At 42.6% G+C, this 15,117-nt stretch overlaps 1 protein-coding gene across 1 annotated transcript in view; it reads right to left on the minus strand.

Moving 5' to 3' along the window:
• The window catches only part of ANKRD13C (ankyrin repeat domain 13C), a 32,414-nt gene extending 23,830 nt beyond the window's left edge, over positions 1-8,584 (minus strand). The window contains exons 1-2 of the mRNA XM_063298123.1: positions 7,981-8,584; positions 1,553-1,594 (exon numbers count right to left, since the gene is read on the minus strand). Coding sequence (XP_063154193.1) covers positions 1,553-1,594; positions 7,981-8,338 — 400 coding nt within the window. The 5' untranslated portion in view covers positions 8,339-8,584. The remainder of the gene's footprint in view (positions 1-1,552; positions 1,595-7,980) is intronic.
• Positions 8,585-15,117: the final 6,533 nt, after the last annotated feature.

Raw genomic sequence — 15,117 nt, forward strand, 5'->3', positions numbered from 1 at the left:
TTTTAGAAAGTATTGCATACTCAGCAAGGAAGTTAAGTCAACATAAAAGAGATTTCATTCTCAGTTTATGCATAAATAATTCTATCCCCAAGATTAAAAGAGAATGAGAAACATGAAACATGGAATCTACTATCCATTACTTGAAATTTACAACTTAACAGCTTCCATGCTTTTGTGTCACAAAAAAATTAAGAGGGCAAAAAGTGATCCTGATTAGGACCAAGTTAGTAAGCTTCAGATTCAAATATTTTCTGAACAATTGAGTACTGGTAATATAAAATTGCTTTTTACCAATGGAGAAGAAAATTGTTCCCCAAGCCATTTCCAATAATTAAATGGACACTTATCCATCTATTCAAAATATAAACAAAAGAATTGTTATGAAACTATAAAAGTGCACACTGAATGCTTGGTTTAAATAAATTCTCTGCACTGGAAGTCTTTCAAAAATGTGAAAGTTAATTTACTTATCTGCTTATTCAAAATTGTATATACCTGTACAATACGTTAAGTAAAGTTACACTAGTCTTGATTTTAGTTTTTTTGTTTGTTTGTTTCAATAGATCAGTAGGTCTAAAGCACATATAAGCTTCAACTATAGAATAATTGGCCATACATTAGAAAAAACTTGAAAATGTTTAATTAAATATCAATGAGTTCCATAAGCATAGGTTAATCATAAAAGCCGAATCCAAGCAGGTTTAGTTCAGATAAAAATGAAAGGAGTGACTGAGCTGTAATTTTCAGTGGAAATCCCTTTATTATAAAACTTGAAGGTGGACAATATTTCCCACCTACATTTCCAATAATAGGTACCAGTGTAGCCACTACTTTTCCAAATCCTATTTATCTATGTACCCCTTCTGAAGTCAGTTAAAAAAAAAATCCTCACCCTTGTCCAATTGTTGCCAAGCTTTTTGACAAGTAACAAGGTGAGCAAGTACTGAGCCTCTTCTTCCTCTTAGCCTTAGAGAGTACCCGAATGTGCAATTGCTTTTTTTTTTTTTCACCCAATAGTTCTGGTTCATTCATATACATATTCATTCAAATATTATGCTTCTACCTCCCAAAATCCAGGTTCTCTGGATAGATTGTTTTTAAAGCATGGAATATTTCTAAAACATTTCAACGAAAATGCAGTTAATAAAAGGGAGTGTAATAATACAGTACTTCCCAGCCCTACAACTATCAATCAATATACAGTAACAAGGAAGCAATACGTTTTACCAGGAGATTCCTATGAACTTGAGTGGAGTGGACATACCCAGGACATCTAGCTACTTCCTTCTCCCAACAGAAAATAGCTGATGGAGAAGGAAGAGAAATTCACTTGCACTATTCTTCTGTCACTTACTCCTCACTTTCCATAGCTAATTTTTGATTTTAAAAAATAGCTGAGAGGAGAAGGAAAGAAAGCAAGTCTTTTGTTGTTCACTCTAGCACTGTCTTCAAGTAATTTCAAAATATGTGAGGGAAGAAAAATCTGGTCTCTGGAGGCTAACTGGTGATAATGCATTTTCATAAAAACAGATATATCCACAGTTTTACCAACCTTTATTCCCCAGCATCACAGCAAGATGTAAAGGAGTATTCCCTATAAAGAAAGAATTTTGTTAAATTAACTGAAATATTATTCAACCTAATTAAATAACCTACTAATTACCCTCAGCTCATTTCGGAGGTAAATAACAATGCCATTATTTTTAATTTGATAAAAGGAAGCAGAATTAATAAAATGATATATCCATTTATTATTTACCCATTATTTTTACACCTAGGAATTTACTAGAGCAAGTCTGATAAAATGGGGAGGGGGGGCTGCTGGAAGGGAAGAGACAGAATTCTGGCCTAAATTAAGGTTTGAAAAGTCTCCAGTGTTATCACAATGGGCATATCTAGGTCACTATTCAACTCCCCTCCAAAAAATATTTATTTATTCATAGCTTAAATCCAGATTTACAAACTCTTGCTGAGCACAATAAAGTAATCTGAAATTATGCTATAGCTTACTACACAAACCTCCATGGAATAAAGAAGTATTTTAAATAAACTCCAAAGAATAGGAAAAAGCGGAATAACAATTAAAAATTATATGAGAGGATATGTTGTTTTCTGCAGTTGTGATACAACAGGAAAGAATTTGATATGCATCCAGCAGTTAGGCTCCTGAGAACATCAACATTTGTTTTTACAGCGGAGGAAAGAAGGAAGAGCGAGCTGAAAAAGGAAGCAACATTTCTAGCTGTTGGAGGACCCCAGTGACAACTGGAAAGGTAACATACACAAAATAAACAAAGGATATAATTTTTGATGCAGTTAACAGACTTGCAGAATTCTGAGTTTTGCAACAAAATGATACATACCTAGGGCTGGAAATAGATTCAATGGCAGTACTGCCAGTTTTGATCAACTGTATTAAGTTGTTACCTTTGCTAGCTGGAATCACTAACCTGAAAACTTGGGACTACATCCAACATTACATGAAGTAGATTTTTACTCATACAAGGTTCATTGCCTCATACCCTTCCCTCTCTCTATACCTTGCACTCCCTGTAATCTGCCATATCTAATCAAGTGACGAAGCCTCTTTGCACTATGAACTGTAAAGGGATACCAATCGTTTATGTGGCTACATGAAGACGTGTTTTAATATATGAATAAGCCTGCCACCAGACTATAATATACGTGTTACATTTTAATTCAAGAATTAAGTGGAACAACCCAGAAGCAAACTTTTACCCAAATTTGTTGAAATCCAATAATTAAAACACTGTCAACTGTTTCTGCATTGCCTTTAAAAAATACACTGAAATTGTAAAACCCAAGCATTACATTTCTCGTACTAACAGTTAGCATGTGAATGAATCCATGAAAAGTGAATGTACCTCACTGTAATGTTATAATCCTTTTTGATATAGGCTTATACACTTATAGCCTGAACCTAAGTCTGCAATTTTCAATCATCTAGAGTATTTATTGTTATAAAGCCTTGTAACTGCATCTCTTTCCTGATTTAATTTTGTTTATATGAAAAAATGAAGACATACAAGTAATTTAGCATATTAAAATCTGCTTCTTCAAGTTGGCAACCCTGATTATCTCAGTAAGTATGAATATACCGGATGTTTGTTTATTCGTTTAGTCACTTCCGACTCTTCGTGACTTCATGGACCAGCCCACGCCAGAGCTTCCTGTCGGTCGTCAACACCCCCAGCTCCCCCAGGGACAAGTCCGTCACCTCTAGAATATCATCCATCCATCTTGCCCTTGGTCGGCCCCTCTTTCTTTTGCCCTCCACTCTCCCTAGCATCAACATCTTCTCCAGGCTGTCCTGTCTTCTCATTATGTGGCCAAAGTATTTCAGTTTTGCCTTTAATATCATTCCCGCAAGTGAGCAGGCTGGCTTTATTTCCTGGAGGATGGACTGGTTTGATCTTCTTGCAGTCCAAGGCACTCTCAGAATTTTCCTCCACCACCACAGTTCCAAAGCATCGATCTTCCTTCTCTCAGCCTTCCTTATGGTCCAGCTCTCGCAGCCATATGTTACTACGGGGAACACCATTGCTTTAACTATGCGGGCCTTTGTCGTCAGTGTGATGTCTCTGCTCTTAACTATTTTATTGAGATGTGTCATTGCTCTTCTCCCAAGGATTAAGCGTCTTCTGATTTCCTGACTGCAGTCAGCATCTGCAGTAATCTTTGCACCTAGAAATACAAAGTCTTTCACTGCTTCTACATTTTCTCCCTCTATTTGCCAGTTATCAATCAAGCTGGTTGCCATAATCTTGGTTTTTTGAGGTTTAGCTGCAAACCAGCTTTTGCACTTTCTTCTTTCACCTTCATCATAAGGCTCCTCGGTTCCTCTTCACTTTCAGCCATCAAAGTGGTATCATCTGCATATCTGAGATTGTTAATGTTTCTTCCAGAGATTTTAACCCCAGCCTTGGATTCCTCAAGCTCAGCTTGTTGCATGATGTGTTCTGCATACAAGTTGAATAGGTAGGGTGAGAGTATACAGCCCTGCCGTACTCCTTTCCCAATCTTAAACCAGTCTGTTGTTCCGTGGTCTGTTCTTACTGTTGCTACTTGGTCGTTATACAGATTCTTCAGGAGGCAGACAAGATGACTTGGTATCCCCAGAACTTGCCACAATTTGTTATGGTCCACACAGTCAAAGGCTTTAGAATAGTCAATAAAACAGAAAGAGATGTTTTTCTGAAACTCCCTGGCTTTTTCCATTATCCAGCGGATATTGGCAATTTGGTCCCTAGTTCCTCTGCCTTTCTAAACCCAGCTTGTACATCTGGCAATTCTCGCTCCATGAACTGCTGAAGTCTACCTTGCAGGATCTTGAGCATTACCTTACTGGCATGTGAAATAAGTGCCGGATGTTAAGCACGCATTAAGAATTGGGATTACATTACCATTGAGGAACTTTTCAGTTGCAATATTCTGTGCAACACTAACTAAAAAAAATAGTGTTTCCTCTAATGTATCTTCCCCTTGGCGCTGGACTGGCACAGGTTGCAATCATACAAGACAGAAATTTAACAAATGTATGTTTTAAAAATTGGTGATAATTCTATGGTTGTTCATATTTATATTGTAAAGAAATATATAAAAAAGCATGAGAAGCAGTAATTGCTTTATCCCTTTAATACTGACTGATGAAACATTTGAAGAAGCCAGTTTGGTGTATTGGTTAAGGCATCAGGCTAGAAACCATGGGACTGTGAGTTCTAGTGAGTTCTTAGACAGGAAGCCAGCTGGATGACCTTGGAACACTCCCTCTCTCTCAGCCCTAGGAAGGAGGCAATGGCAAACCACTTCCCAAAAACTTTGCCAAGAAAACTTCAGGGACTTGTCTAGGCAGTCGCTAGGAGTCAAAAACTGACTTGAATGCACACACATACGAAACATTTTTGCAAAAACACCAGTGAAATAAAGGGGTATTTTCTAGAATTTTAAATTTTGTTTTCTGAGTTGCTCACAACTGGTACAAATATACTACTCATAACCCTAAAACTTGTTTTGATACTGCTGATGTTGGAACAAACAGGAGGATATTCAGATTTTTTTACCATGTGGTAGAAAACCTATGGCCTTCCAGTTATTTGCTAAATTAAAGCTCCCAGCATTTTTCACCATTATCCATGCTGCCTTGAGCTGTTAGGAATTGTAGTTTAGCAACTTGGGAGTGTTAAAGATTTTCCACTCTCACCCACAAATCTTACAGGCAATTAACAATGTCTATAAAGTACTACACAGATATAGTAGCCATTCTGTACTGAACACAATAGAGATGTGTGATTTGGACTATATGCTTCTTCAACCCAACTTAATTTAGGGGCAGGAAATGCAAGAGAACATGGTTACCATTTTGGGTAGCTGAGGGCTGTAATGGATCGGATAACAGTCAGAGTGAAAATGGCTAGTACCAAAATTCATTGGGGGTGGTCGGGAGAGGATCCATGAGCCACATGACATGTAATACCCATCCCTGCCTTATTTGTAATCTTTGCTTAAGATGTTGGATGTTTTATGAGTTACAAAGGACTTTTCATAAGACTTTAATAGATACACAATTAGTTGTATTACAGAAGGCTTCTGAGTTTTTTTATTTCTCACAGGAAAACCAAACAAAATTGGCAGGTTCTAAGAATTACAACAGAAACAGTAGAAATAGAATTCATTTTTAAAAAGTGTTTGTAAAGGACTAAACCAGAAACAGGAATAGAATTCATACTACAGAAAATGTTGTAACTCAGCAAGCCTGTATGCCCCTAGATAACGAGATGACTATTAGTGCTATAAAGGTTGTATATAGCTCACATTTGGGTTGCAACAGGCTTAAAAGTTTTTAAAAACAAAATCAGCATAATATTAAAGTTTCATACCATCTTCACAAACATACGTCAAAAGAGAAGGTAGGACTTAAATGCGTTTTCACTTGAAAACCCATAGTTTCTGTGATCTTTTATCTAAGAGTCTTCAACCATTTTTTATCCAGATTTTCAATGAGATGTTGGAGAAGGGATCTGCCAGTTTTATCTCTTCGTTCAGAGACATAATATTTGTCTGGCTAGTCTGGATCCAAAGCAGAGTCTTCAGATTGTTTAGAGAATGTTCATTACTGATAGGACTTAGAGAGATCCAGATTCCAAAGGAAAAGGTGAGTTGGATTGCATGAAGATAGCAATGTTACACCTGTCAGCAATTCCTTAAAGAAGCTGTGTCTTCTTCTGGGTTCACACAGTTGTACAATTCCAGGAAAATACACATTTGATTTAATTAGGTGCTAAGAGCATAACATGCATTTCTATACTCTGCCTCACTTTTTCTCTTTTGAATCTGGATCTCTGAGCAAAACTTGTTATCAGCATCTTAACTGAATGACAGTTTATAGATAGTAACCTGCAAACTACTATACATAAACAGGCAGCAAATCCTGTACTCACACTGATGTTACCTAGTTGGCTAATACAATGTCTGCAAGCAAACAACCAAGCTCAGAGAGCACCAAGAACTCCACAGTTCAACCCTGAGCTATATATATATTTTCTTGTATTAGATTAATATTAATGGTTACAGAATCAACTTACTTTTAATATATGTTATTAAAAATTAAACACATTTCTTAAGAGAGTATCACTATCCTAAAAATGAGCTAACATGGCAATTCACCAGAGATGAAAGAGAAGGGTGACATCACTATCCTTCCGGAGAAACATAACTAGTAACACTGAAACATACCTGAAGGGACAGACAAGGGTTTTTTTTCCAGAAGGGTTGCATTCCTATTCTCTTATAAGAAGGGCAGCCTTTCCTACGGACAGGTTACATACTGCTAACACAAATACTTGCTAAGTTACATAGAATTTACTCTCATTAGTGTTTAGGATTGAAGCTGGCAAGTCTGCCACTCACTGATAGATTTCATCTTAAAACAAGCAGTGATGGATTACAAAGGATATTTGTACCAGTGGAAAAAAACTATACAATAAGTACATATGAAGCTTTAAAAAAACTTTATTTGATACCTCAATGGCAAAGTTATCCTCATGGTCTTAATGATCAGTAAAAAAAAAAAAAAACACATCTCCTAAAGGGGAAGGGAAGTGAAGACTTAATTATTAAACCTACATTTCTAACTAGTATATTCTGTTTGGATTTGAGACATTGTACTACTTTGCTTAAAGCACTGATTAGGTAATAGTTTTCCTTCAACAGAAAATAACTTGCATAAATGCAACGTTAACGATTAAAACAGGAAGAGACCTCATAAAATTAGAACAGATGCTTCTCTTTTTTAAGAAGTAAAACACCCCATCAATATTCTTGTATGCAACTTGGATTTTTCAACAAGAATTTTACTTCTTCAAAAGCATAATTAGAAATATATATTTTTGTGAGAAACAATCCTTTTTAAAATAATGTTTTCAAAATTTAAAACAGCTCAAAAACGGCCATGAGCTGAAACACTACAGCAACAAAACCTTGAATTAATGCTTGGGTCCTGATAAGGTTTGGATCTGGAATTCTCAGGATGAAAATACAGTGACATACTTTCCAACAGAGATAAAAAGATTCCAGTCCTGTCAAAATACTAGCTCCCCGTGTTGATCGGCAACAGGAGGAATTTACAGGGCTTGGAAGGAGCCATTTATATTTGGTCATTCAGGAAAGTAGAAAACTGCCCCTCTCAAATAAGAGTTGGAATTCAGGGGATGGAAGACCCTTTCTTTGAACAGCTCTGCCAAATAAGACAAGAAGGGCACACTCCTAATTTCTCATGGAGATGGAGAACTGAAGGTTCCTGAAGAATCCTGGAAGAGGGCACGCAGAACTGCAACGAGTAGGTTACAAATAAGCTAGGAAAATCAAAGGGCCACGATCGACTCCCCTGCCGAAGCGACGGGGCATCTGAAGGCTCCAACTTCCAGCAGAAATGAGCAGAGAAGGGCGAGGATCGCCTCTTACCGTGAATATCCTTGTGACCGATGCCCTGCGTGCGGATCAGCGCCGACAGCCGCCTCACGTCCCCCTTGAAGACACACTCGTGCACGGGGAACTGCGTGCCCGGGGGCTTGATGGGGTCGAGGGTGGAGGCGGCGGGGGAAGAGCCCCCGGGCCCTCCTTTGAGCGGCAGCCGGTGATGATTGGTGAAGATGCGGTGGCTCGTGCTGCGGCCGCCCTTGCCGCTTCCCGCCCGGGCGCCAGTGAAAGCGCCTCCGCCAGGCGCGGCCGCTGCTTCTTCCTCGCCGGGCCCCAGCAGGTCCCCGTCCTCCTTGTTGGGCTTGTGGTCCTTGCGCAGCGAGCGCAACTTCTCTCCGGTCATCGCCAGCGGCGGCCCCGGGCGTTGGGGGGCCACGATGGGGAGACACGGCGCTGCAAATGCTGCGGAGGACTCGGGGCGTTCAGAGCCGCGGTGGCAAGTCCCGTCCCGTCGGCATTCCCCCAGCCGCGGACACTCCGCGAGCGGAGAACCTCTGAATCCAGCCGAGCTTCCTTCGAAGTCCACTCCACCTGCCGCTCCGCTTACCAGCTCGACCACGCTGCCATCTTGTCGAGGGAATCTCGCGAGACCAGAGCGCTCGGCCAAGCGAGATCACAAAAGGTATCGCGAGACGGTTACCCCTAGAGATAGCGACGGGAAGAAACTCCGGCGAGGAAGTAGGTCACGTGGTGCTGCAGGTGGTTCTCGGGGGGTCTCGGGTCTGGGCGGAGCGGCAAAGCGCGGGAGCGTCGGCGGTGGAAGGGGCGGGGACTTTACCGTACGGTTGAACAGAGACGGGGCGTGGAAAGTCCGCGTTGGACGAAGGAACGGGACGTCGGAGTCACGTGTCTGTGGGCTGATTCCAAGTACTGTAGTGGGTTGGGTATCCTCCACGACTCCAGAGGACTGGGTGGATTCGTTGCCGGGAGCTCCCACGTGGAGCTGCAAGGGGAGCAGGTGGATTCCAGATAAAATATTCAGAGGGATCGGTTGTCCTATAAATGGAAGGATCTTTCTTATGATCACCCTCCCCTCCCCGTTTTTTTTCAAAAAGGTATAATGCAGATTAGGGATGTGGTGGCGCTGCGGGTTAAACCGCTGAGCTTACTGGAAGGTCGGCGGTTTGAATCCGTGTGACGGGGTGAGCTCCCATTGCAAGTCCCAGCTCCTGCCAACCTAGAAGTTCGAAAACATGCAAATATGAGTAGATTAATAGGTACCGCTTTGGCGGGCAGGTAATGGCATTCCGTGTAGTCATGCTGGCCACATGACCATGGAAGTGTCTACGGACAAATGCCGGCTCTTCGGCTTTGAAACGGAGATGAGCACCGCCCCTTAGAGTCGGACATGACTGGACTTAACATCAAGGGAAACCTTTACCTTTACTATAGTGCAGATTAAAGGCATTATTTGCCTTCGAATCACTGTTGACCCTGGCGACTGCCTGCCTGGACTGGTCCCTGCAGTTTCCTTGGCAAAATTTCAGAAGCAGTTTGTTATTGCCTGCTTTCTAGGGCTAAGACGGTGTGATATCTGTACGGTGACCATATTCTCTTGTTAAAAATAAAGGACAAACCTGAAAAGGAAAATTTGAAAGAGGGTGATCAGGATAAAAAAAATTGTTTATGCTTATAACTTCACTTTTGAAAGGAAAATTCAAGAGCAAAACCAAAAAAAAAACTTTTCAGAAACAGGTATTCTAATAAAAGGATCTAAAACAGTATATGTAAATTTATTTTAAAAAGACAATTCAATTTCCATATTTTTCACATGAATGTGAAAGACTGCATTAAGTGGTGTCATTTGTATGGTAAAAGTTAAATGACCAAAATAAAGGACAAAAGTGAGTTTTTGAAAAATAAACAAACCTAAAGGACAGCTTTCTGAAATAAAGGGCTATCCTTTATAATAATGGACGTATGGTCACTGTAGATTGAAGGGATATAAGCCATTGACAAAATTACAGAGAATATGCAGCTGCTTCAAATAAAGGATAAATAAGCATCCAGCCTATCTCAAACTCGGAATGTTCATCTAACAGTCTCTCCCATTCATAACTCTCCAGTACGTGCCACCATTTCTTACATCTTTTTTTCTGCCGTAAATTCTCTAGCCTATTGCTCTATCATTGATAATGCTAGGAGCTAATCTCTAGTGAAGCATCCGGTCTTCCATGTTTTCTTGCACCTCTTTCTTATTTTCTTATCGGAGAAGACTCCATTTTCGGGGAAAGAAAAAGTACAGCGGTTGCTATGTGTAAAGATGCTTTAAATAAAACTTTTTTTTTGGTAAGGAATATCTTTCTGATGAAGCCAGGGACCTTTGGATTGGAAAAAGAACCTGTCATAGCACATATTTAATAACTTTATAGTAGATACCTTTTCAAATCATTTAGAAAATAAATCTTTGAAGTTATGCCAAATAATATATTTGCACCATGCCTGTCCTACCCAGTCACAAGACTCTGGATGGCTAACATATGTAAAACACCATAAAAATGTAAAAGAATAATAATAATAAACCCAGCCAGTAATGCATAGCAAGAGCATTCCCCAAAATTTACAACCCAACTATCTAGCAGAAGAGGACTGCTTTTGCTTTCCTTGTAAATGTTGGCAGGAGATGGTTGGGTGTTGGACTGGCACCAGGGATACCCAAATTCAGGTTTACCCTCAACCCTGAAAGCTCACTTTGGGCTAATTATTTCCTTTCAGCCCAACCTACCTTACAAGACTGTTGTTGGAGGGAGTGGGGCAGAATTGGGAGCAGGGCTGTTTTGTATGCTGCCTTGAGCTGAAGGAAAGGTAGGATATGGCAGAGGGAGGCAGAGATAATGTTGATGAAGGAATGCAAGAGCCATTAAAAGATAAAGGAGACTGTAAACAAAATCTCAGCTCTTGGAAAGTGGTAAACTGGGAAACTTAATAATGCTGTCTTGATTCTGCATGATATAAGAAGACAGGGAAACTCTGGCAATGTCATGTTCACTGTTTCAATGTGCACTGTACATAGTAACGTTTCACATGCCATGGCGCTGACATGCGTTTCTGTTTGGGAGGGAGCTGCTGTGAAACCTTGTACCAAGCTCTGTATCTATGTTCATTACAATGGAATGTGTTTGGGTTATGGGCTCTGTTCAAGGACTTTTCCTGCAGACCATCAGAAGCCATTAGGAACACCTGGGATTGTGAACTTGGGAAGATTCTATGGGGGGAGGGATCTCATTTGCACCGAGGGTTTTTAGTTTGCATTTGGTGCGCTTTTATCATTCTCAGCTTTCTTTGTGATCCTGCATACTATTCTTTAATAAATCAGATATCTTTGTATTCCTGCTCATGAGTCTGAGAATGTTTTAGAATAGGCAATCGTTACATAAAGCTGAGAATCACCAAAGTTGTACTGTTAGCTCCTACCAAGATCAGTTTCTTGTGAGGGAAAATAGCTAACGATGGCTGAGTCCGAGCTCACGACCGGGGGACTTGAGGAGCTGGCTAGCTTGATGCCTGAGTTGACGGTCAAGAGCGGAGAACTGAGTCTCACCCCAGAACCTTCAGATTTCCGGGAGGAATCGAGTTCCAGCCCTGAGGTGGAGGAATCTAATGATGGCGGGGAACCAGAGGAACCGGCACCTAGCAAATCGCCGGCAGAGTTGATCACCTGGAATGAAATGGGAGAACCCCAGCCAGGGATGTTCCTGGTGTCCTGGAAGTATCGGTTCCTGCTGACCCCAGACGTAGAATCTACCACGGTATCAACGGAGAGACAGCCTAACACGCGAGGGACGGAGGAATCTCAAACCCCTGAAAGGCTAAGAGTGGTGGAGGCCAAAATAGAATCGATGGAGTACATGTTAAGAAACCTGTCTCTATCATTGGGGGGGGGCAGGGGAGGCATGACGGAGGTCCCAGCTTCATGCAACCATCCCCCATCCTCCCACCTGGACCGCCGGCAGAGCGGGGCCGGAGATGGCTCCGGGATGAATCTCCACCCTGCAGAGCTTGACCACCAGTGTCCCCACCCTGAAGAGGGACAACTACCATAACCTGGGGCCCAACCACTTAAGCAGCTGCCAGTTCCGCTCCAACAGGAGTGGGGGTGAAAGACTTTTCTGTCAAGTTTAATGGGGATCCAACCAAGTTATCTTTCTAACCAATGCTAAAAGTTACATGAGGCAGTTTGGAGCATACTTCCCTTCCGAAGAGGCTAAGGTAACTGCCATTGCCACCAAGTTGAAGGGTCGAGCGGCTGACTGGTATGTTCAATTAAGTGAGGCTGACTTCCCTGAACTTGAGTATTTCGAGGACTTCATGGGGGCATTAAAGCTGCATTTTGAGGATCCTCTGGCCAAGGCAAGAGCTAAGAAGGCGCTGAAGGATCTTACCCAGGGCCAGCTGTCTGTAGCTGATTACGCCCTGGAGTTTAAGGCTTTAGCTGGGAAAATCCCCGACTGGTCTCAGTCAACCTTAATAGAATGGTTTAAAGAGGGACTCAACCAGGACGTCCTACGGTGGGCGTTGTGTAGAGATGACCCAGAGACATTGTATGAATGGATCTGGCTGGCTGGCAAGGCTGAGCATGCCTAGCATACTTTCATGCAAACCAGACGACCTGAAAAACCACCAGCCACCATGAGAGGGCCCTGAAGTGCTGCAACTGCTGCCCGGCCAGGCTATAGAGCCTGGGAAGAGGAGAGAGATCGGCGCTACGTGAGGGGTCAGTGTCTCTGATGCGGAAAGGAAGGGCATCGAGCAGCTGATTCTCCAAAAGCCAAGGCTGGAGATCGAGCGGGCAAACTGCCGGCCAAATCGCCCCCCCCCTCGCGGCGGATGACAGTAGCCAGAGGAGCAGTCGATGCTGAGGAAATCTTCTACTTCTCGGGAGAGGCTGAAGATGACTCTAAGGAGCCAGGGGAAACGCCAGCCACCTGCCATGAAGAGTGCCTGCGGGCAGGTGGAGGAGGATGGGCACGAGGATGCCATGGTGAGTGCTGACTGTCCCACTTTAGCAGTAAAAGTGAAATTGGGCTCCCGCACAAAGACTACAGAGGTCTGGGCTTTAGTTGACTCTGCGTGTTCCAGGTGTCTAATTCACCCTGATCTGGTTGCTGCTTTGGACCTGCCTAGCTTCCCCCTCCAGCAGCCTTTGATCTTCACACAGTTGGATGGTTCAACGGCGGGGGGGGGCGGCAACCCATTTCACTGGAACTGTCGCAATGCAAATGGGCAGCCACTGTGAGACTTTAAAATTCGTAGTAGCACCTGTTGGCAATCCCTTGGTAATTCTGGGGATCCCCTGGTTGACCTATCGAAGCCCATATATAAACTGGGAACACAGAACTGTGACTTTTAAAGATGGGTTTTACCAAGCTCCTACAGCGGAGAGAGCTTCACGTGTGGGGGTTGGAAGGGCTGCAATTGCCACACCGCGCCCTAGCTTGGCACATTTAGAAGGCTTGGCCGATCGATACCAAGACCTTGCAGACGTCTTTGGGGAAATGGAAGCAGATCAGCTACCCCCCGATTGGAAAACTGACTGTGCAATAGAGTTGGTTCCCAACGCTCAATTGCCCAAGCCAAAAATTTATCCAATGACTCAGAAGGAGCTTGAGGCATTACGGAACTTTATTGACAAAAATTTGTCAAGGGGGTTTATTGAACCTGCAAATTCCCCAGTTGGGGCCCCTGTGCTATTCCGGGAAAAGAAAGATGGCATGCTTCAACTCTGTATGGACTATCAGGGGTTAAATTCTGTCTCAATTTGCAACGAGTACCCTCTTCTGCTCATGTAGGACATGTTAGCTCACTTGTCTAAGGGCAAGATTTTCTCCAAGCTCTATCTTCGTGAAGCCTATTTCTGCATCCGCATACGAGATGGAGATGAGTGGAAAACCACTTTTAATTGCCCACTGGGTTCATTTCAGTACAAAGTCCTCCCTTTTGGGTTGGCAGGGGCGCCCGGAGTCTTCATGCAATTGATTAATGAAGTATTACATGATCATTTGTTTAAAGGGGTCCTGGTTTATTTAGATGATGTTCTCATTTACACTGAAACTGAGGAGGAACACGAAGGCCTCCTCAAACAGGTGTTAATCAAGCTTAGAGATGCCAAACTTTCTACCAAACTTTCCAAATGTGAGTTTCACAAGATCCAACTTGACTATCTGGGCTATAGGGTGTCTGACAAGGGCATTGAAATGGACCCTGCAAAAATTCAGGCGATTTTAAGTTGGGAACATCCCTGCACCCGGAGGCAATTGCAAAGTTTCCTTGGGTTCAGTAATTACTATTGCCAATTTATCCAGGGGTTCACTGAGATTGCCTTGCCCCTCACTGATTTACTCCGTACGGGTTTGGGGGAGACACGCAAAGTAAAAAACCCTGGGGTAGTGCTGAATTGGACGCCTGAATGCCAGGCAGCATTTGAGAAGTTAAAAACCCTCTTCACTGCTGAGCCTATTCTACAGCACCCCAATCCTGAATGCCCCTTTGTGGTCCAAGTTGATGCTTCTGACTCCTCAGTTGGGGCTATATTGTTACAAAGAGATTCTGAAAATCACTTAAGACCCTGCGCTTATCTGTCCAGAAAATTTTCTGAAACCGAATGCCCGTGGCATGTTTGGGAAAAGGAGGCGTTTGCTGTAAAAGCCGCTTTGGAAGCCTGGCGTCACCTCCTGGAAGGCGCTAAATGCCCTTTTGAGGTTTGGACCGATCACAGAAATTTGAAAGCCCTCCGCACCCCCCGGCGTCTCAGTCCTAAACAGTCACTTTAACTTCCAGTTAAAATTTATTCCAGGAAAGAAAAACTTTCTGGCCGATGCGTTGTCACATTTACCTCAAGACCTTGACCACGTGGGAGATGTGGTTGGGACTGTTCTCACTGAACCACAACCGGGCTTAGTTGCTGTGACCGGGAGCCAGACCCATGCACAGGCATCCCCACCCCCAGCTCAGTCGGGGAAGCGGAAGGTGCAAGTTCCTTACCAGTTACAGAAAGACTTTCTCCAGGCGCTGAAATCTGACACGTGGTTGCTAGCTAATAAAGACACTGTTTCTTTTGAAAACGGTCTGGCATGGGTGCAACACCACCTTTATGTACCTGAGACTTTTAAGACCTGACATTTT

Source organism: Candoia aspera, chromosome 3, assembly GCF_035149785.1.
Source record: "Candoia aspera isolate rCanAsp1 chromosome 3, rCanAsp1.hap2, whole genome shotgun sequence".
Lineage (NCBI taxonomy): Eukaryota > Metazoa > Chordata > Lepidosauria > Squamata > Boidae > Candoia > Candoia aspera.